A 22,913-nucleotide genomic window follows, 5' to 3' on the forward strand; every position below is an offset into this window, starting at 1 on the left:
AGCATCTCAACCTGGTATGGACTCAAGAAGTGCTTGGAAATCTCGTGCAGAAATAATGAGACACGCTGCCTCCACAGTCTTCCATAATTGCGGAAGTGGTGCCGGTGCGGGTCTTTTTGCACGAAATGACCTCTAGATTACTTCGCATAGATCTTCGGTGGGATTCATGTCGGACGATTTCGTTGGTCAAATCATTTGCACGGATTTTCCAAACTGTTCTTCAAACCATTCGTGAAGAATTGTGGGAAAAATGCGCACTGTCATCCATAAAAATTCCATTGCTAATGTCTTCAAATGATCTCCAAATAGCCGAACCTAACCATTCCCAGTGAATGATAAGTTCAGTTGGACCAGATGACCTAGTCCATTTCATGTAATCACACCCCATACGATTATGGAGACACTATCAGCCTGCACAGTGCCTTGTTGACAACTTGAATCCATGGCTTTGCGAGGTCTGCGCCACACTCTAACCCTGCCATCAGCTCTTACCAACTGAAATCGGACTCATCCATACAGGTCGCTGTTTCGTAGTCGTCTAGGGTCCAACCGATATGCTCTCGAGCGCAGGAAAAGCGTTGCAGGTGATGTCGTGCTGGTAGCCAAAGGCAGTCACGTCGGACCTCTGCTGTCATAGCCCGTTAACACCAGATTCCACCGCACTGTCCTAACGGATACATTCGTCGTACGTGCAACACTGCTTTCTGCGATTATTTCACGCAGTGTTGCTTGTGTGTTAGCAATGACTACTCGACGCAAGCGCCGCTGTTACCGCTCGTTAGGTGAAGGCTGTCGGTCACTTGCGTTGTCCGTGGTGAGAGGTAATGTCTGAAATTTGGTATTCTCGGCATTGATTGATTGTTTGATTTTAACAGGAGAGCTAAAACAGCTTAGGTCTGATCCGCCACTGCCCGCGCCGAAACTAGATTTATTGTGCGGTATCGCTCCCTGTGTATCTAGTAAAGCCAACCAGTGCCCTTAAATAGTGCTAGGAGTCCCTCTACCAGTTTTTCGTTAGACACAATTTCTTCAGATCTAGTTGTCCCGAAGATTCTGTATCTTTTACTCTCCAATGCCATGCATTCAAAGATTAGTTGTGATGCAGTTTCTTCACCCTCATCACAGATCCTACATTTAGAGTCCTCTTCCATTATACCCATTGTGTGTAGGTGTTTTTTAAAGTTCCCATGGCCGGTCATCAGTCCAGTCATGAGTTTGATCTCTTTTCTGTTCAATCCCAGGATTACAGAGCTTCTTTTAAAACATGGGCATCATTACCTTACCATGTTTTTGTTTGTGGACCTTGGTCCAATATCCTACGTGCTGTTTCCTAAGCCATTTCCGGAGTTCTAATTTGATCATGGCCTTGGTGATTGTCAAGACAGACTCTGGTCCAATAAATGTAGTTGTTGCCCCCATCCTAGCCAATCGATCGGCTTGTCCATTGCCACAGATCCCTGAGTGACCAGGGACCCACACTAGGTATACCCTATTGCTTCCCCTCTAGCTCCACCAGAGCCCTGTGGCAGTCTGCAACAATCTTAGATCTTGCTGCAGGAGCTGCCAATGATTTCAGGGCTGCCTGACTGTCTGAATAGGTGTAGATGCTAAATTCATTGTAGCACCTACTCATATTGTCATCCACATATGCCTTGATGGCAGTAATTTCGTATTGGAATACAGAGGCGGCCGTCAGTAGTGGCCGAGCGGTTCTAGGCGCTACAGTCTGGAACCTCGCGACCGCTACGATCGCAGGTTCGAATCCTGCCTCGGGCATGGATGTGTGTGATGTCCTTAGGTTAGTTAGGTTTAAGTAGTTCTAAGTTCTAGGGGACTGATGACCTCACAAGTTAAGTCCCACAGGGCTCAGAGCCAATACAGAGGCCAGTTTCCGTAGTGAGATGCTGCTCTCCAGTCTTGGCTGAACCCCGTATATACCTGCCCCAACGCCTTGATCTCTTTTCGACCCAGCGGTGAACCAAACGATGTCCCTCGTACGGTGTCAGACTGTTTTCTCCCACTCCTCCCTACTTCCAATTATTATGCTGTAAGGCTTGTCGAAGCAGTTGGGAGTTATTATATAGTCGGCAGGCATTTCCCCAGCCATACCTATATTTACCTCACTAACTATGTTAGTGTGTGAATCTGCATATCGGAATGAGACCCAGTTTTGGCCAGTTTTAAGTCTGTATGCCCCAGCTGCTGCCTCCATCTTAACCGAAAGGTGAAGTGGAGGCATATCCAGCATGGCTTCCATTCCAGCGGTTGGCGTGCTGCTAATTCCACCCGTTATGGCTAAGCAGGCCAACCTCTGCACCTTAGCAAGCTCTTTAGCAGCAACCCGCAGTTCTACCTTCTTCCACCACACTACGGCCCCATAAGAAATCCTAGGTCTAACCACTGTGGTGTATATCCAGTGCATGCCTCTGGGGCTTAGGCCCCAGTTTTTGCCACAAGCCCTCCTAGCACTCACTAAAGTACTTTTTGCCTTGGAGCAGATACTCTTAATATGACGGGTCCAAGTTAGCTTCTCATCCAAGGTTACCCCTAGATATTTCGCTGTCCCCTTCACAGATAGAGTTTCATCGAAGAGCTTTAGATTCCAACTTGCATACTGAATATGTCTCTTCGTAAATGGCACGACAACAGTCTTCTTAGGATTAACTCTCAGATCCTGTTTAATGAACCATTTTTGCACAACGTTATTCTTGGCATACTCTTGACACTGTGGATCTCGGAGTACTAAATTCGTTAATGATTTCCGAAATGGAATATCCCTACTAGGATTCCGCGTTCACAGTCTGTGAATTCCCGCCGTGCGGCATAATCACACTGAAAACCTTTTCACATGAATCGCCTGAGTACAAATGACAGCTCCGTCAATCCACTGCGTTTCGATTCCTCGTGTACGCGATACTGTCGCCATTCGGATATGTGCATACCGCTACCCCATGACATTTGTCACCTCGGCTGTAGTCAGCTAAAACTGGCTTTACTTCCCGACGTGACAACGACGACTCTCCGATGAGGTGCGGGCCTTGTGTTTTGCTATTACTGCGAGTCTTGTAAATATCGCTTTTATTTACTAATTTTCCCTGCTAAAACTCTCCCCTTTTATGATTAAGACAGCCTGCGCCACCTTTCGGAGGGAGTGGGGACGTCAAAGAGTCACAAAAGTTCATATTAAGCAGTCCGCAAAACACGTAAACGTTCACTTCAGTTAGCGTGTTAGTTAATGCCTTCGCTTTCCGCTAGATGGTGCTGACTTACCGCTGAATAGCTTTGGTTCCGTAAAACCTTCAATGATTAGTACCAGGTAAATGAAATAAGTACAACACTCTTGTATTTCACTTCCACTCTATATTCAAGGATTAAGATGGTGATGGATGATGGTCTATTTAAAAGGTTCCTAGCCTGGAGGAATCTAAATAGTCCGCCAATGCCGATATGCACGCGCTCTACGTCCAGATTCGCAACACAAGTTAATATCTGAATACCGGTACCTCTGAAGTCACTCGTATCAGCAGATAATTTGAGTTTCTGTCGTCTATATGACCGTAAAGTTCCAATTTAGCACTAAAGTCCTAAGATCCCCTCAATATTCCGTTGCTACCAACAGTCAGAGTTCGTACACTACATCACTTTTAATCTCCGTAATATTCTAACAGTTTACCGTGAATATTAAGACGATAAAGTCTAATCTAATTATTGTCTCGCTGACTGACACGGGTTCCCCGCCCTTTAACGAAACAATCAAGGAAAAAAAGGGCCGCAATAATGACGATCAGGCCTTTTATAGGTTTTTCATCACAAGAGTTTAACTCACTGCCTTATCCATGACGGAGCTTCCGTGGCTTTGCAGTACTTACACGTTAAACTACTTGATGATATACTATAATTTTGATCTGCAATTACCGAACTCTGATTCTACAGTATTTTCCCCTCTAATAATTCTATTCTTAATTTTAAATTATTCTTCCTATAGGTTTTATCACTGTAAACTGAACCGAGATGTTACAGCCCATAACTCTAGATGAGGCGCGCACTTACGAGCAGATGATGAGTGGATATATGGTAGTTGAGTGATGGAATGAGTGAGTCAGACGGAGAGAGAAGGAAGAGAGGAGGGAAGGGAAACGGAAAGCAACGGATCACATTCCCCTATGTTTCAGCTTCATCTCAACTGCAAACGTTCTCCGTGGCACGATAAGCAAATTCAAAGACGTCTTGGGAAAACAGCCGAAAATTTCTCAGATTCCAGCGGCAGGCGGATGTTGGGCGCCAGGCCGCAGCTGGCCGCACGTCTCCGTAATCTACTTTGCGCTGCGTGACTGAGCTGGCAGCCTCCGGAGGCGGCCACCAATCCGATTGGCGGGGCTCAAGTTCGTCTCTCGGCGCGGCGGTGCGCCAACCTCCAGTATCAGCTCGCAGCAGCAGCAGCAGCAGCGGACTCGGTCCCTTGCGACGCGCCGCAGCCACATCCGAAATACGCTCCATTCTGCTCCGCAAACTTGCCAGCTCCGCGCCGCGGAGGAGAAGAAGGAGAAGAAGAATGGAAACCAGACAGTGGAGAACTAGCCGCTCCCTTTAGTCTCTAGAGACACATTATCGAGTGACACATTCACCGCGCCGATTCCTCCTGTGGCTGGCTCTCCTCGAGGAAAACTGTCTCTGTTTAAATGATACTGCATAAACCTGTTGGGAAAGTAGTATACTTCAGTCACTTGGTGTGGCGATCAATGATGAAATATCGATAGCGACACGTTCCTTATAAAAATGAAATGATAATTAAATGGACACCCTAGCTGCAAACAGACGTTGATACACTTCATTGGGGACATGTTGAAAATGTGCGCCCCGACCGGGACTCGAACCTGGGATCTCCTGCTTACATGGCAGACGCTCTATCCATCTGAGCCACCGAGGACACACAGGATAGTGCGCCTGTGGATATGTTGGGAATGTGGGTCTCACGGGGAGCGTGCAACTGATAAGTCGCTGCAGGCGCGCTATCGTCTGTGCCCTCGGTGGCTCAGAAGGATAGAGCGTCTGCCATGTAATCAGGAGATCCCGGATTCGAGTCCTGGTAGGGGCACACATTTTCAACATGTCCCCAATGAAGTGTATCAACGTCTGTTTGCAGCTAGGGTGTCCATTTAATTATCATTTCATTTCTCGCAAAGCTGTATGGTCATCTATCGTAATTGTTCTTTCGGGAACAGATACTACCGTCACATATAGTTAAAATATGGCTGCAGGAAACCCTGAACACTCTTCTGACTATGTGCCACTCATGTTACACAATGGTCTGAGTGTTGGGTGACACGTGTAACTTAGTGTTGAAAGACTCAACAATAGAGAACTCTCAAAGCATGGAGTAAGAATATTCCCTGTTCAGGAACAGTTCCGTTTAAATTGAAGTGCAGCTCGCCTGTTACTGCGATGAAAGTGGACTATTTCATAAACAATGTATTAAACGTGGGCACGTGCGGTGCAACGCGCGTATGTATCTGTCTGTGTATATGTGTGTTTGAAATGAATAACACAAGTGATATCTGCAAATTTCGGTATTTACATTATTATTATCATTATTAGTATTACAAATGTTTGCCCTTTAGACAGTGTTTAAGTTGAATGTTACATGATTATTTAATTTTATCCTGTTTCCTCTCCCCTTCCCAAAAGTCTCTTCTTCCTTTGACTATGTTCCTGTTACGTTTGCTCTGACCATATTTTCCGTATTTTGTTCCTCTCGGACGGCCGAAGTGGCCGTGCGGTTCTAGGCGTTGCAGTCTGGAACCGCGAGACCGCTACGGTCGCAGGTTCGAATCCTGCCTCGGGCATGGATGTGTGTGATGTCCTTAGGTTAGTTAGGTTTAACTAGTTCTAAGTTCTAGGGGACTAATGACTTCAGAAGTTGAGTCCCATAGTGTTCAGAGCCATTTGAAGCATTTTTTTGTTCCTTTCCTTTGCTTCAAATTCGTGTTCGTAATTTTGTTTATGAATTTGTCTCTTTCTTTATTGTTTACCTACTAATTCCTGATTCTTTTAGATCTTCTTCTACTTCATGAAACCAATCAGTTTTTTAAATATTTTTTATTGATTGATTGAGCTGTTTGCTACTCCTCTTTGTGAATCTATTATTGCTCAGTCTATGTACGTGTCGCTGATTTTACGTTGTTTTTATTTTTATTTTTTGTTTTTTGTTTTGTTTTTGTCTCTGTGATGTCTGATGCTCGGATTGTTGTCGTTTCTGATGCTTAGGATGCTTCTGGTGGTACAACAGCATTGCAGCACCTGATTTTGTCATGTCTTTAAAAGCTTCTTTTATTGTAGTGCGTCCAGATCAATTTGTAAATTCTATAAAAGTTTCTCTATGTTCCATGTTGGATGCCTTGTTTTGTCCTCCTGTTTATATTCAAATGGTTCAAATTGTTCTACAGACTATGGGACTTAACATCTGAGGTCATCAGTCCATTAGACTTAAAACTACTTAAACCTAAGTAAGCTAAGGGCATCACGCAGATCCATGCCCGAGGCAGGATTCGAACCTGCGACCGTAGCAACAGCGTGGTTCCGGACTGAAGCGCCTAGAACCACTTGGCCACATCGGCCGGCCCCTATTTGTATATGTTCCCCTAGATATTTGAACCCCCCATGAACCATGGACCTTGCCGTTGGTGGGGAGGCTTGCGTGCCTCAGCGATACAGATAGCCGTACCGTAGGTGCAACCACAACGGAGGGGTATCTGTTGAGAGGCCAGACAAACGTGTGGCTCCTCAAGAAGGGCAGCAGCCTTTTCAGTAGTTGCAGAGGCAACAGTCTGGATGATTGGCTGATCTGGCCTTGTAAAATTAACCAAAACGGCCTTGCTGTGCTGGTACTGCGAACGGCTGAAAGCAAGGGGAAACTACAGCCGTAATTTTTCCCGAGGACATGCAGCTTTACTGTATGATTAAATGATGATGGCGTCCTCTTGGGTAAAATATTCCGGAGGTAAAATAGTCCCCCATTCGCATCTCCGGGCGGGGACTACTCAAGAGGACGTCGTTATCAGGAGAAACAAAATTGGCATTCTACGGATCGGAGCGTGGAATGTCAGATCCCTTAATCGGGCAGGTAGGTTAGAAAATTTAAAAAGGGAAATGGATAGGTTAAAGTTAGATATAGTGGGAACTAGTGAAGTTCGGTGGCAGGAGGAACAAGACTTTTGGTCAGGTGATTACAGGGTTATAAATACAAAATCAAATAGGGGTAATGCAAGAGTAGGTTTAATAATGAATAAAAAAATAGGAGTGCGGGTTAGCTACTACAAACAGCATAGTGAACGCATTATTGTGGCCAAGATAGACACAAAGCCCATGCCTACTACAGTAGTACAAGTTTATATGCCAACTAGCTCTGCAGATGATGAAGAAATTGATGAAATGTATGACGAGATAAAAGAAATTATTCAGGTAGTGAAAGGAGAAGAAAATTTAATAGTCATGGGTGACTGGAATTCGTCAGTAGGAAAAGGGAGAGAAGGAAACATAGTAGATGAATATGGATTGGGGGGAAGAAATGAAAGAGGAAGCCGCCTTGTAGAATTTTGCACGGAGCATAACTTACTCATAGCTAACACTTGGTTCAAGAATCATGAAAGAAGGTTGTATACCTGGAAGAATCCTGGAGATACTAAAAGGTATCAGATAGATTACATAATGGTAAGACAGAGATTTAGGAACCAGGTTTTAAATTGTAAGACATTTCCAGGGGCAGATGTGGATTCTGACCACAATCTATTGGTTATGAACTGCAGATTGAAACTGAAGAAACTGCAAAAAGGCGGGAATTTAAGGAGATGGGACCTGGATAAACTGAAAGAACCAGAGGTTGTACAGAGTTTCAGGGAGAGCATAAGGGAACAATTGACAGGAATGGGGGAAAGAAATACAGTAGAAGAAGAATGGGTAGCTTTGAGGGATGAAGTTGTAAAGGCAGCAGAGGAGACGAGGGCTAATAGAAATCCTTGGGTAACAGAAGAAATATTGAATTTAATTGACGAAAGGAGAAAATATAAAAATGTAGTAAATGAAGCAGGCAAAAAGGACTACAAACGTCTCAAAAATGAGAACGACAGGAAGTGCAAAATGGCTAAGCAGGGATGACTAGAGAACAAATGTAAGGATGTAGAGGCTTGTCTCACTAAGGGTAGGATAGATACTGCCTACAGGAAAATTAAAGAGACCTTTGGAGATAAGAGAACCACTTGTATGAATATCAAGAGCTCAGATGGCAACCCAGTTCTAAGGAAAGAAGGGAAGGCAGAAAGGTGGAAGGAGTATATAGAGGGTTTATACAGGGGTGATGTACTTGAGGACAATATTATGGAAATGGAAGAGGATGTAGATGAAGAAGAAATGGGAGATAAGATACTGCGTGAAGAGTTTGAGAGAGCACTGAAAGACCTGAGTCGAAACAAGGCCCCGGGAGTAGACAACATTCCATTAGAACTACTGATGGCCTTGGGAGAGCCAGTCCTGACAAACCCCTACCATCTGGTGAGCAAGATGTATGAGACAGGCGAAATACCCACAGACTTCAAGAAGAATATAATAATTCCAATCCCAAAGAAAGCAGGTGTTGACAGATGTGAAAATTACCGAACTATCAGTTTAATAAGTCACAGCTGCAAAATACTAACGCGAATTCTTTACAGACGAATGGAAAAACTGGTAGAAGCGGACCTCGGGGAAGATCAGTTTGGATTCCGTAGAAATGTTGGAACACGTGAGGCAATCCTAACTTTACAACTTATATTAGAAGAAAGATTAAGAAAAGGCAAAGCTACGTTTCTAGCATTTGTAGACTTAGAGAAAGCTTTTGACAACGTTAACTGGAATACTCTCTTTCAAATTCTGAAGGTGGCAGGGGTAAAATACAGGGAGCGAAAGGCTATTTACAATTTGTACTGAAACCAGATGGCAGTTATAAGAGTCGAGGGGCATGAAAGGGAAGCAGTGGTTGGGAAAGGAGTGAAACAGGGTTGTAGCCTCTCCCCGATGTTATTCAATCTGTATATTGAGCAAGCAGTAAAGGAAACAAAAGAAAAATTCGGAGTAGGTATTAAAATTCATGGAGAAGTAGTAAAAACTTTGAGGTTCGCCGATGACATTGTAATTCTGTCAGAGACAGCAAAGGACTTGGAAGAGCAGTTGAACGGAATGGACAGTGTCTTGAAAGGAGGATATAAGATGAACATCAACAAAAGCAAAACGAGGATAATGGAATGTAGTCAAATTAAATCAGGTGATGCTGAGGGGATTAGTTTAGGAAATGAGACACTTAAAGTAGTAAAGCAGTTTTGCTATTTAGGGAGTAAAATAACTGATGATGGTCGAAGTAGAGAGGATATAAAATGTAGACTGGCAATGGCAAGGAAATCGTTTCTGAAGAACAGAAATTTGTTAACATCGAGTATAGATTTAAGTGTCAGGAAGTCGTTTCTGAAAGTATTTGTATGGAGTGTAGCCATGTATGGAAGTGAAACATGGACGATAACCAGTTTGGACAAGAAGAGAATAGAAGCTTTCGAAATGTGGTGCCACAGAAGAATGCTGAAGATACGGTGGGTAGATCACGTAACTAATGAGGAGGTATTGAATAGGATTGGGGAGAAGAGAAGTTTGTGGCACAACTTGACTAGAAGAAGGGATCGGTTGGTAGGACATGTTCTGAGGCATCAAGGGATCACAAATTTAGCATTGGAGGGCAGCGTGGAGGGTAAAAATCGTAGAGGGAGACCAAGAGATCAATACACTAAGCAGATTCAGAAGGATGTAGGTTGCAGTAGGTACTGGGAGATGAAGAAGCTTGCACAGGATAGAGTAGCATGGAGAGCTGCATCAAACCAGTCTCAGGACTGAAGACCACAACAACAACAACAGATATTTGAATTTTTCCACTCTATTAACCTGTCCGTATTTTGTGTTCATGGATTGTGTGTTGTTCTTTCTTTTCATGTACTGCTTTTCGTGTAGACGTGTTTTGGCAGAGACTTCATGTAAGTATTCCAGCGTTTCTCGTGCTTCTTGCCTATTGCTGCTAAGTATTGCCAAACCATCTGCAAATGTTATGAGTGTCTTACTTGCACGTGCTCTTCCTAGTTAAACCCCTTTTACTTTTTCTTCCCATTGTTTGATGAAATTGTCCACAACCATGTGGAATAAAAGCGGTGTGAGACTATCTCCTTGTCTGTCCTCTTGGTGTATCTCCAATTGCTCTGAGATTTTTCCCTTACACTTTGTTTTGAATGTAATGTCTGTGAGTATATTAATTTTTCCCTTCATTCCATATTCTACATTCTCAAAGAAAGTATGCCAGTCTGTGGATTTATAGGCTTCCTTGAAGTCCACAGATATGATTACAGTGTTGCTCGGTTGTCTGACCTTCAGGGGCGTTCGCAAGTTCCAAATCTGTTCAATACAGGATCTTCCTTTTTCGGAACCTACTCGACATGAACCTACCTTTGTATTAGTTTGTGGTTCTCGTCTGTTGAGTAATGCCTTTGAGAGAATTTTTTAAGTGACTGGTCTTATCGCCCTTTTTGGGGAGTGTTTGAATCCACGCACATTTCCTTTCCTGTGGAATTTACCCTGCAAACCATAATTGTGTGAGAATCTTATAAATTTCCTCTGTGATTTTTTGGTCCTTGAGTTTGCAGATGTTGGAGACGATGCCATCTTCTCCTGGGCCCTGTTGTTTTATGATCTCCTATATCTCTGTTATTTTAGGCGGTTTCGAATCTGAATTTGGTATTGTTCTCGTGAAGTGTAATTTTTCTGTAGCTTCTCGTAGATGAGGAGTTTATCAAAGTATTTTTTCAAGTACACTACAAAAATTAGTTCAAAAATACATATATCTCGAGGCTAAAAACCATAAAAAACGTCTTAAATGTGGAGCTGTCGTATCGCTGTTCAGTTGTCACTGCCAAGTTGTGAGTAAAGAAAGGAACATCGGCCGGTAACAGAGGCAACATCAAGGACGCTTAGGCCCCTGGGTCACTGTTTAATCTGTTCGCGTGCAGCTTCAAGTCAAGACTGTACGAAATTGAGACAATGACGAAGTGGCGGGTGAGAAATGAAAGGAAAAAACGGGAAAGATCATATTTTGTTAGAATGTAGGGGACTGTCAGAGATCATTAACTTAGCCTATCGTGGAGAATACACCAAAGTTCTATTGCTACGTAAGGATGGAAGTGGAAACGAAGGTTTTACATGGAGATGAGAAACGACATTGGTAGCTGTTCTACTATAAGTCCCATGATTTTCATTTGAGGGCGAGGGAGACGCGTCTCCACCCAGCGGAGAGGGCAGCAGGCCGGGACTCGTCCACGAAGCGACAGGCCTCACGCCATGGGTCAGTGACCCACAGCGGCCGTGTGCGACTGTACTGTTTGCTTGCGTACAGCCCATTGATACAACGAGCTGGGCAAAGTACATGGTCGGTAGCCGCCACCGTAGCAACGTTCCTCATGCACGTCAAGTTACGATGATCGCCCAAAAGTTAATGCTCTACATTTATCCTCCAACAATTATTTATTCCGAACAGTTACATTACACATACGAAAGAATGACATCCACACACATCATTTCTCTACGTAATCTCCTTTCAGTTCTATGGCCTTTCTCCAGCGTGTTTCAAGGGCGTGCTTGCCCTGTCGGTCATTGTTCTGGTCACGAAGCGATTTCTTCACTGTGCGTCTTCAAAATTTACTCCACGAATGTTGTTCATTAATAGCGCAAACAAACAGGAGTCTGAAAGAGCTAGGTCAAGGCTTTAGGGAGGATGGGGTAGCACTCTGCAACGATGTTTGGTAATGTGATCAGAAGTCCTCGAGCGTGTGTGCGGCTGAGCGTTATCGTCTTGAATCAAAACATTTCCTGGGTCGTTACGACACCGAAGCCGCCGAAAACGCTGCTTGATTGTGGTTAAAGTGCTCACGTATCCCTTCCAAACTTATGGTACAGCCAATTGGCATCACTTCGATGAGAATCACTCCCTCATAGGCCCAACACACAGTCATCATGATCTCAGCAGGGGAAGCAGTTGCTTCGATTTTTTTTCTTGTGGACAGTGAGGATGACGTCATTCACCAAATTTTTGGTTGGGCTCAAAATGGTGAACCCAGGACCCATCAAGAGTCACAATACGGGACAAGAAGGATTCCCCCTCAGGCTGAAAATGTTGCAACAACTCAGAACAATTGTTTTTTTCCTGTGAGGTATGTGTTCCGCCGCAACACAGAGCGGAATAAGGTCTTATTCTTTTTTAATCAACTGTCTAGGTAGATATGCAGAAAAAAATTCTCTCTCTTGACACTCATGGTGGCGTGTCAATAACATTACGTTCTTTTCACTGTTTGGAAACAATGTCAACATCTTAGTGAAGACTGCTACACTCCTAAACTTTATCTAAATCGGGTAAGAAAAAAAATCACCTTCAACAACAACCGAAAATATATTGCAGTCATTTTGCATAAGAATGTTATCGAGCGATCTTCAGTTGCGAGTCACTGCAGCACAAATGAAAAATACGTCGTTTGAGTCTGGTGTATTCAATGCGCGGTTTTGTGTGGAACCATGTTTCCAGCTATACCACACAAAAAAGAACTGTTTGAAACATTAAATCGTTCTCGTAATATATTCTTCCTTTTCATAGCATACACAAATCTGTGATGTTATCTTTCATTCCTGACCTAAGAGGGCAGAGTGCGCTGTTGTAGACCTTGGTTTGGTTTGTACTCATTCACTTTACTCGTAAAATTTAAACGAAATGCTACATAAATATTTTGCATTGAGAAAGGAAATCTTTTTCTCGCCGTATGACGATGAGAGGTTAATCAGAAGAGCAATGTAATTCACATTCATTTTAAAAGCAATTAATAACTTTTATTTCAAATAAAGAAATATACGTAGTTCCGCATTATTTCTTGAATTTGTACCAGAGTCAAATATTAGTGAAAATGTGCGGCACTGAATAAAGCAGGCGGATACAATGGGCCCACGTGGGGTGGGTAGAATTACGTACGTGACCGGCACTGGAAGTGTTATGTCTTGACTGAAATTTTCTGTTTTCTGTCTTCCAGACCGCTCACAAAATGTTGATATGTCATTATATCTAGTTCTAGCGATCATGGGAGGAAAATATACGGTGGCATGGTTTTGCAGTGATATGTACTCACAAATTTCTCACGAGCTTCCAGACACGTGAAATGATTTAAAATTCACGAGCTTTCGGCCGACTACTCCTCCGCCATTGTCAAGAGGTGACTGTCTTTTGGTTTCTGTTACCGTTATTAAACAGCCATGCTGCCTTCTGTGACGTCGCTGGAGCTCGCTCCAGCGCAGTACAAGGTAATGTTTTCATTGCGCGCCCGCCGCGCCCGTTTCAACCTTCCGATATGTGTCCAAAGCCTGATATAATTGCAGGCCACAGTTGTTATTAAGGGTATTGCTGGTAATTTTTATTTCTATTGCTTCTTTTATTGCGCTATTCCAGAAACTATTGATCCGTGTAATAACAGATCTCTTCGAATGCAAAACGATGTTAGATGTCCGTTTTCTAGAGTATTCTCTGCTACCGCTGATTTCTGAGGCTACCAAAGGCGAAATCATCTCTCGTGGACCACTGTCCGACATAAACTGTCCACAACCACACGGAATTTTATTTACTTCTGGTGTTTGAGGCCCAAATTGTCTTTCACAAGTCTCGTGAGCCGGCCGGAGTGGCCATGCGGTTCTACGCGCTACAGTCTGGAACCGCGCGACCGCTACGGTCGCAGGTTCGAATCCTGCCTCGGGCATGGATGTGTGGTGTGATGTCCTTAGGTTAGTTAGGTTTAAGCAGTTCTAAGTTCTAGGGGACTGATGAACTCAGATGCTAAGTCCCATAGTGCTCAGAGCCATTTGAACCATTTGAACACGCCTTGTGAGTTGCCGAGTTGTTGTTGGAGCCCTGAAGACCGAATAGATTTTAGACATGTTTAAGAGCGAGCTAATATTTCCTTTTAATAAGTCACAGAACGTCAGAAAGGCACACTTCTTCCACTTCCCGTCTGGGCCCTTCTGCTTCCGTGTCTTCGGGAAGATGGTTTGGCTGTCTAGCAGTTGTTGTAGCTGTTTTCTTTGAATATTTTCCGTAAGTGGCTCAGTTCCTTCTGCAGGTTTGCAGTGTGTGACGCGGTTTGTGATGGTTGCACCAGGGTCTTCAGAACAGAACTGTCTGTGACGGATGGTGACAGCTGTTCACGTGCAGATATCGGTCTGTGTAGGTGAGTTTCCGGTAAACACTGTGATTGAGACACACATTTGCTTTACGGCAGGCGATGACATCAGGAAACGGCTAGGTACCATTTCTCTCTACCTCCATCGTGAATTTGATGTTGCCGTGGATGCTGTGTGGTTAAAGAATTCTCCCAGCATTTTTCGTCCATTAGACCACACAAGGAAGGTAACAACAAAAGCAAGTAGGCTTTGCAAAGTCGTGTCCAGGGCGATGTCCTCTAAGTACGAGGGTCACTCCAAAAGAAATGCACACTATTTTTTTAAATCCACCTTTTATTCTACATGTTTGAAAGTTTTACAGTGTGTAGATATATCCTTTAGGAAGAATATTTTCATTTCTTCATATATTATCCATCCCACTCAACTGCCTTATTCCATCTTGGAACCAGCGCCTGTATACCCCCGCACGGTACAATTGTGGAGCAACCTGTTGGAGCCACTGATGGCAACGTGCACAAGGGAGTCATCATCTTCAAACCTTGTTGCACGACTAGAGTCTTTCAGTTTCGCAAAGAGATGATAGTCACATGGAGCCAGGTCAGGACTGTAAGGAGGGTGTTTCATTGTTTTCCATCCGAGTTTTTGTGTTCGCTTCCATGGTTCTTTTGATTGACATGTGGCCGTGCATTGTCATGCAAGAGCAAAACATCCTGCTTTTGCCGATGTGGTCAAACACAGCTCAGTTGAGCTTGAAGTTTCTTCAGTTTAGTCACATTAGCATCAGAATTTATTGTGGTTCCACTTGGCATGATGTCCACAAGCAAGAGTCCTTCGGAATCGAAAGGCACCGTAGCCATAACTTTTTCACCAGAAGGTGTGGTTTTGAATTTTTTTTTTTCTTGGGTGAATTTGCATGACACTCCAATGATTACCTCTTCGTCTCTGGTGAAAAATGATGGAGCCATATTTCATCACCTATCAAAATCTTTCCAAGAAATTCACCTCCACCATTCTCGTACTGTTCCAGCATACCGTTTTTCTTGTTTCTTGTGAGCCACTGGCAACATTCTGGGAACCCACCTGGCACAAACCTTTTTTAACGCCAACACTTTCAGTATTCTGCAAACACTTCCTTCCCCTACCCCAACGTAGCGTGACAATTTGTTCACTGTGACGTGTCTGTCAGCAGTCACCAATTCGTTAAGTCTCTGCACATTGTCTGGAGTGTGTGCAGTACGAGGCCTGCCGCTGCGAGGACAATTCTGAATATTTCCGTGCCCGCTTTCACCACGGAACCTGCTTGCCCACCGACTAACAGTACTGCGATCGACAGCAGCATCTCCATACACCTTTGTCAACCTCTTGTGGATGTTTCCACTGTCTCGATTTCACAGCACAGGAATTCTATGACAGCACGTTGCTTCTGACGAATGTTAAGTGTAGCACCCATCTTGAAGAGATGCTGTGACGGCGCCACTCGCGGGTACAGGTTGAACTAAGTTTGAAAACAAGCGGGAAGGATTTATCTACACACGTTAAAACTTTCACACATGGCGAATGAAAACTGTATTTTTACAAAAATAGTGTGCATTTCTTTTGGAGTGACGCTCGTATTTCATAAACAGGTTGGCTGTAACTGGAGATAATGGGCTCCTCATCGCAACGCCAAAACCTCTCAGACAAACACAAGATAAACGATGTCAAAGTTAGCGTAAGGAGGGCTATGCGTGAAGCGTTCAGTGAATTCGAAAGTAAAATTCTATGTACCGATGTGACAGAAAATCGTAGGAATTTCCGGTCTTACGTTAAATCAGTAAGTGGATCGGAACAGCATATCCAGACACTCTGGGATGATAATGGCATTGAAACAGAGGATGACACATGTAAAACTGAATTACTAAACACCTTTTTCCAAAGCTGTTTCACAAAGGAAAACCGCACTGCCGTTCCTTCTCTAAATCCTCGCACAAACCGAAAAATGGTTGACATCGAAATAAGTGTCCAAGGAATATAAAAGCAACTGAACTCACTCAGCAGTGAAAAATCAACTGGACCTGACGGGATACCGCCGGCCGGAGTGGCCCTGCGGTTCTACGCGCTGCAGTCTGGAACCGAGCGACCACTACGGTCGCAGGTTCGAATCCTGCCTCGGGCATGGATGTGTGTGATGTCCTTAGGTTAGTTAGGTTTAGTTAGTCCTAAGTTCTAGGGGACTCACAAGTTAAGTCGCAGAGCCATTGACGGGATACCAATTCGATTCTACACAGAGTACGCGAAAGAAGTTGACCCCTTCTAACAGCCGTGTACCGCAAGTCTCTAGAGGAACGGAAGGTTCGAAATGACTAGAAATGAACACAGGTAGCTCCAGTTTTCAAGAAGGGTCGTCGAGGAGATGCGCAAAACTATACGCCTATATCTCTGACATCGATCTGTTGTAGAATTTTAGAACATATTTTTTTGCTCGCGTATCATGTCATTTCGGGAAACCCAGAATCTACTCTGTAGGAATCGACATGGATTCGGGATACAGCGATCGTGTGAGACCCAACTCGATTTATTTGTTCATGAGACCCAAAAAATATTAGATACAGTCTCCCAGGTAGATGCTATTTTCCTTGACCTCCGGAAGGCGTTCGATACACTTCCGCACTGTCGCCTGATAAACAGAGTAAGAGCCTACGGAATATCAGACCAGCCGTGTGGCTGGATTGAAGAGTTCTTAGCAAACAGAATACAGCATGTTGTTATCAATGGAGAGACGTCTACAGACGTTAAAGTAAACTCTGGCGTGACACAGGGGAGTGTTATGGGACCACTGTTTTTCACAGTATATATAAATGACCGAGTAGATAGTGTCGGAAGTTCCATGCGGCTTTTCGCGGATGATGCTGTAGTATACAGAGAAGTTACAGCATTAGAAAATTGCAGCGAAGTGCAGGAAGATCTGCAGCGGATAGGCACTTGGTGCAGGGAGTGGCAACTGATCCTTAACATAGACAAATGTAATGTATTGCGAATACATAGAAAGAAGGATCCTTTATTGTATGATTATATGATAGCGAAACAAACACTGGTAGCAGTTACTTCTGTAAAATATCTGGTAGTATGCGTACGGAACGATTTGAAGTGGAATGATCATATAAAATTAATTGTTGGTAAGGCGGGTACCAGGTTGAGATTCATTGGGAGAGTGCTTAGAAAATGTAGTCCATCAACAAAGGAGGTGGCTTACAAAACACTCGTTCGACCTATACTTGAGTATTGCTCATCAGTGTGGGATCCGTACCAGGTCGGGTTGACAGAGGAGATTGAGAAGATCCAAAGAAGAGCGGGGCGTTTCGTCACAGGGTTATTTGGTAAGCGTGATAGCGTTACGATGTTTAGCAAACTCAAGTGGCAGACTCTGCAAGAGAGACGCTCTGAATCGCGGTGTAGCTTGCTGTCCATGTTTCTAGAGGGTGCGTTTCTGGATGAGGTATCGAATGTATTGCTTCCACCTACTTATACCTCCCGAGATCACGAATGTAAAATTAGAAAGATTCGAGAGCGTACGGAGGCTTTGCGGCAGTCGTTATTCCCGCGAACCATACGCGAGTGGAACAGTAAAGGGAGGTAATGACAGTGCCACGTAAAGTGCCCTCCGCCACACACCGTTGGGTGGCTTGCGGAGGATAAATGTAGATGTAGATGTAGACGCAGTACATCTGACTAATGTCGAAAAATTGAAACCACTTGCCGCGGCAGGAAGCTCGAGAGAATTTTATCAGACAGTAGCGGGAGTTCGACGATCCAGACGACAGAGAAATTGTAGTACGTGTAGGGTAAGCACGGCTTTCCGGGTGGGGAGGAGCGCCATTCCCCGGCACGAATCCGCGCGGTGGACTTGTGTCTAGATCGGGTGAGCCGGCCAGTCTGTGGATGGTTTTTAGGCGGTTTTCCATCTGCCTCGGCGAATGCGGGCTGGTTCCCCTTATTCCGCCTCACACTATGTCGGCGGTTGCTGCGCAAACAAGTTCTCCATGTACGTGTACACCACAATTTCTCTACCACGCAACCACGCAAACATAGGGGTTACACTCATCTGGTGTGAGGCGTTCCCTGGGGGTCCCCCGGGGGCCGAACCGCACAATAACCCTGGGTTCGGTGTGGGGTGGCGGAGGGGTGAAGTGGACTGCGGTAGTCGTGGTTGGTTTATGGAGCACTGCGGCTGCGGCGAGGATGGAGCCTCTCCGTCGTTTCTAGGTCCCCGGTTAACATAACATAACAAGTGTAGGGTAATCTCGAGGTCAATGTAATTCGCGAAAGTTAATTAAATTTGTAAATTTGTGATAAGATCTTACGGGACCAAACGGCGTAGGATATCGGTCCCTAAGCTAATCTAACTTAAATTAACTAACGCTATGGACAACACACACACACACCGATGCCCGAGGGAGGTCTCGAACCTCCGACGGAGGCAGCCGCGCTGACCGTGACAAGGCGCTACCCCGGGCGGCGGTTAATTGTTGTTGTTGTTGTTGTTGTGGTCTTCAGTCCTGAGACTGGTTGGATGCAGCTCTCCATGCTACTCTATCCTGTGCAAGCTTCTTCATCTCCCAGTACTTACCCCAACCTACGTCCTTCTAAATCTGTTCAGTGTATTCATCTCTTGGTCTCCCTCTACGATTTTTACCCTCCACACTGCCCTCCAATGCTAAATTTGTGATCCCTTGATGCCTCAGAACATGTCCTACCAACCGATCCCTTCTTCTAGTCAAGTTGTGCCGCAAACTTCTCTTCTCCCCAATCCTATTCAATACCACCTCATTAATTATATGATATACCCATCTAATCTTTAGCATTCTTCTGTAGCACCACATTTCGAAAGCTTCTATTCTCTCATTGTCCAAACTATTTATCGTCCATGTTTCACTTTCATACATGACTACACTCCATACAAATACTTTCAGAAATGACTTCCTGACACTTAAATCTATACTCGATGTTGACAAATTTCTCTTCTTCAGAAACGCTTTCCTTGCCATTGCCAGTCTACATTTTATATCCTCTCTACTTTGACCATCATCAGTTATTTTGCTCCCCAAATAGCAAAACTCCTTTACTACTTTAAGTGTCTCATTTCCTAATCTAATTCCCTCAGCATCGCCCGATTTAATTCGACTACATTCCATTATCGTCTTTTTGCTTTTGTTTATGTTCATCTTATATCATTCTTTCAAGACATTATCCACTCCGTTCAACTGCTCTTCCAAGTCCTTTGCTGTCTCTGACAGAATTACAATGTCATCGCCGAACCTCAAAGTTTTATTTCTTCTCCATGGATTTTAACACCTACTCCGAATTTTTCTTTTGTTTCCTTTACTGCTTGTTCAACATACAGATTGAATAACATCGGGGAGAGGCTACAACCCTGTCTCACTCCCTTCCCAACCGCTGCTTCCCTTTCATGTCCCTCGACTCTTTATAACTGCCATCTGGTTTCTGTACAAATTGTAAACAGCCTTTCGTTCCCTGTATTTTACCCCTGCCACCTTTAGAATTTGAAAGAGAGTATTCCAGTCAACATTGTCAAAAGCTTTCTCTAAGTCTACAAATGCTAGAAACGTAGGTTTGCCTTTCCTTAATCTTTCTTCTAAGATAAGTCGTAACGTCAGTATTGCCTCACGTGTTCCAATATTTCTACGGAATCCAAACTGATCTTCCGGCGGTTAATTACAGTTAATAAATGGTTCAAATGGCTCTGAGCACTATGGGACTCAACTGCTGAGGTCATTAGTCCCCTAGAACTTAGAACTAGTTAAACCTAACTAACCTAAGGACATCACAAACATCCATGCCCGAGGCAGGATTCGAACCTGCGACCGTAGCGGTCTTGCGGTTCCAGACTGCAGCGCCTTTAACCGCACGGCCACTTCGGCCGGCCAGTTAATAAAATACACTATTGTTGTTAAGGTACCTGTAAAGGTGCGGTTCCACATCCTCCTGGTTATGTTACGGCCATCCATCTCGTCGCTGCCGTGGTAGAGGGTCTCGTTGAGCGCGATGGCGTACAGCAGGACGGCATCGTAGAAGGCGGTGACGAACGTGGAGATGGACTTGCCGGCGAACGTGTAGTTCTGCTCGGTGCGCGCGATGTCCTTCACCTGCTGCGAGAAGCTGCGGTAGGAGTCGCTGCGCGGCGTCGCCGCCGTCACCGTCAACAGTGCCTCGTAGGCGCGGCGCGCGCGCTCGTTGCGCTCCGGGGGGTCGCCCTCCACGTACCACGGCTGCACCGGGTCGTCGCCGCTGTCCATGCTGCAACACGCGGCGCCCGCCGGCCGTCACCTCTGCTCCCACTGCAGCCACAGACTGATTTCTGAACACTTAACAAGCAGGACGCAAAATGTTGTACTGACCCATTCAGACAAGGTGGAAGGGGAGAAAGTCTTAGGAACCGGGAGACAGCACAAAGGGGTCAATTTGGGACAAATTTTATTCCGTACTCTGGAGAGCCAAAGAAACTGCTTACACCTTCCTAATATCACGTAGGGCAACCGCGACCACGCAGAAGTGACGCAAAAACACGACGTGGCATTGACTCGAATGGCTCAGATGGCTCAGAGCACTATGGGACTTAACATCTGAGGTCATCAGTCCCCACCCGGCCGAAGTGGCCGTGGGGTTCTAGGCACTGCAGTCTGGAACCGCGCGACCGCTACGGTAGCAGGTTCGAATCCTGCCTGGGGCATGGATGTGTGTGATGTCCTTAGGTTAGTGAGGTTTAACTAGTTCTAAGTTCTAGGGGACTAATGACCTCAGAAGTTGAGTCCCATAGTGCTCAGATCCATTTGAACCATCATCAGTCCCCTACAACTTAGAACTACTTAAACCTAACTAACCCAAGGACATCACACACATCCATGCCCGAGGCAGGATTCGAACCTGTGACCGTAGTGGTCGCGCGGTTCCAGACTGAAGCGCCTAGAACCTAAGGACATCACACACATCCATGCCCGAGGCAGGATTCGAACCTGCGACCGTAGTGGTCCCGCGAAATGGCTCTGAGCACTATGGGACAACATCTGAGGTCATCAGTACCTAGAGTAAGAACTACTTAAATCTAACTAACCTAAGGGCATCACACACATCTATGCCCGAGGCAGGATTCGAACCTGCGACCGGAGCGGTCGCGCGGTTCCAGACTGTAGCGCCTAGAACCGCTCGGCCAACCCGGCCGGCCAGTGGTCGCGCGGTTCCAGACTGAAGCGCCTAGAACCGCTCGGCCACACTGGCCGGCCATGCACTCGACTAATGTCTGAAGTAGTGCACGAGGTAATTGACACCATGAATACTGCAGGGCTGTCCATGAACCCGTTAGGGTACGAGGGGATGGAGCTCTCTTCTGAAGATCACACTGCAAGGATTCCTAGATATGATCAATAAATTTCATGTCTGGGGAGTTTTATGGCCAGCGGGTGTGTTGTAAGGAGCCAGGACATGGGAACTTACACGTTAGTTTACCAACATTAATATTAATAATAAAGGGACTGGCAAGGACATCAGATTATGACTTTATTGAATTATGATAAATATGAGGCACTCTCTAGCAGCATTCCCTGCATTCTGCGTGATTAAGTCACTAATTTAAAGCGTTGGTGAAAAGTGTCGGAAGTTGAGAAATGTGGAATATAAAGTCTGCAGCTGGCCATAGTTCGCCGGGCCGCCGTGGGCGGCACGTAGCGGTCACCGGAAACGCGGGACAATACGGCGCTTTTGGGGGAAGCCCGGCATCCGGAGCCACCTGTGCTGCGCAACACGAGGCGAAGACGGGAATTCCGATTGCCTAGGGGCGTTATGACTTACTCGATCGTTGGGTCGATCTCAGAAATGCCGTTGGATGGATTTCGGCGATGATAGAGCGCTCGACATAGGCAGAAACTAAGTATTCTTCCGCCGAGTTCGTACGCGTGGCAGACGGGTGAATTTGTGGAGACAGAGGACTTCGCCTTCAGCGATCGACCGATACGGACTTGGGGACGGCGTCTTGGTCACCGTCTTCGAAGGGAGATATACGGTCTGTATCGCAGCACTGCACCTACACGTGTTCCGTGCAGAGTTCTGCTCAGAAGTGAGATTTTCACCAACGCTTAAGCCCTTCCAACGACTTACCTAATATTCTTGATCTGGAAGTTATCCTTGCGAGGTGCCGAGTGTTTATCTACGCAGCTTGTAACCTCCCCCTCACTTATCGACCTTAATGACAGTGAAAAATTAAACCGCGTGTACCTAATGGAAATTTGGGAAAAGCAATCGTCACCGAAGTTAATTTGTCGGTAAAGATGGAGGAAAGGGTTACATCTAAATGAAAGGAAAAATGCAAATGAAACTGGTGGAAATTAATTTTGAAAAGGGGTAAAGTTAATAAAGAAAGTAAATGTGCGGCCGTTACGTTAACAATTAACTAGTGGTCATTAGATATTTGAGATTTGAGGGAAATTGCGGTCGCCAGCCCTAAGGACAATTACTATAGTAACTGAAAAAGAAAGGTTACTACACATATAATTAGCACTAGAAGCGTGGCAACTGAAGGTTGACACGTGTAGTGTGAAAACTGAAAGTTTTTCAGAAGTAATCAATTTCGCTACACTCTGACTTAATTTAGCAAA

At 45.0% G+C, this 22,913-nt stretch overlaps 1 protein-coding gene across 2 annotated transcripts in view; it reads right to left on the minus strand.

Annotated features, from left to right (window-relative positions):
- The window catches only part of LOC124612952 (atrial natriuretic peptide receptor 1-like), a 1,199,832-nt gene that overhangs the window by 643,429 nt on the left and 533,490 nt on the right, over positions 1-22,913 (minus strand). For both annotated transcript variants that reach the window (XM_047141468.1, XM_047141467.1), the window contains one exon: positions 20,225-20,562. In XM_047141468.1, the coding sequence (XP_046997424.1) occupies positions 20,225-20,562 (338 nt within the window). The remainder of the gene's footprint in view (positions 1-20,224; positions 20,563-22,913) is intronic.

The sequence above is a fragment of the Schistocerca americana genome, chromosome 4, assembly GCF_021461395.2.
Source record: "Schistocerca americana isolate TAMUIC-IGC-003095 chromosome 4, iqSchAmer2.1, whole genome shotgun sequence".
Lineage (NCBI taxonomy): Eukaryota > Metazoa > Arthropoda > Insecta > Orthoptera > Acrididae > Schistocerca > Schistocerca americana.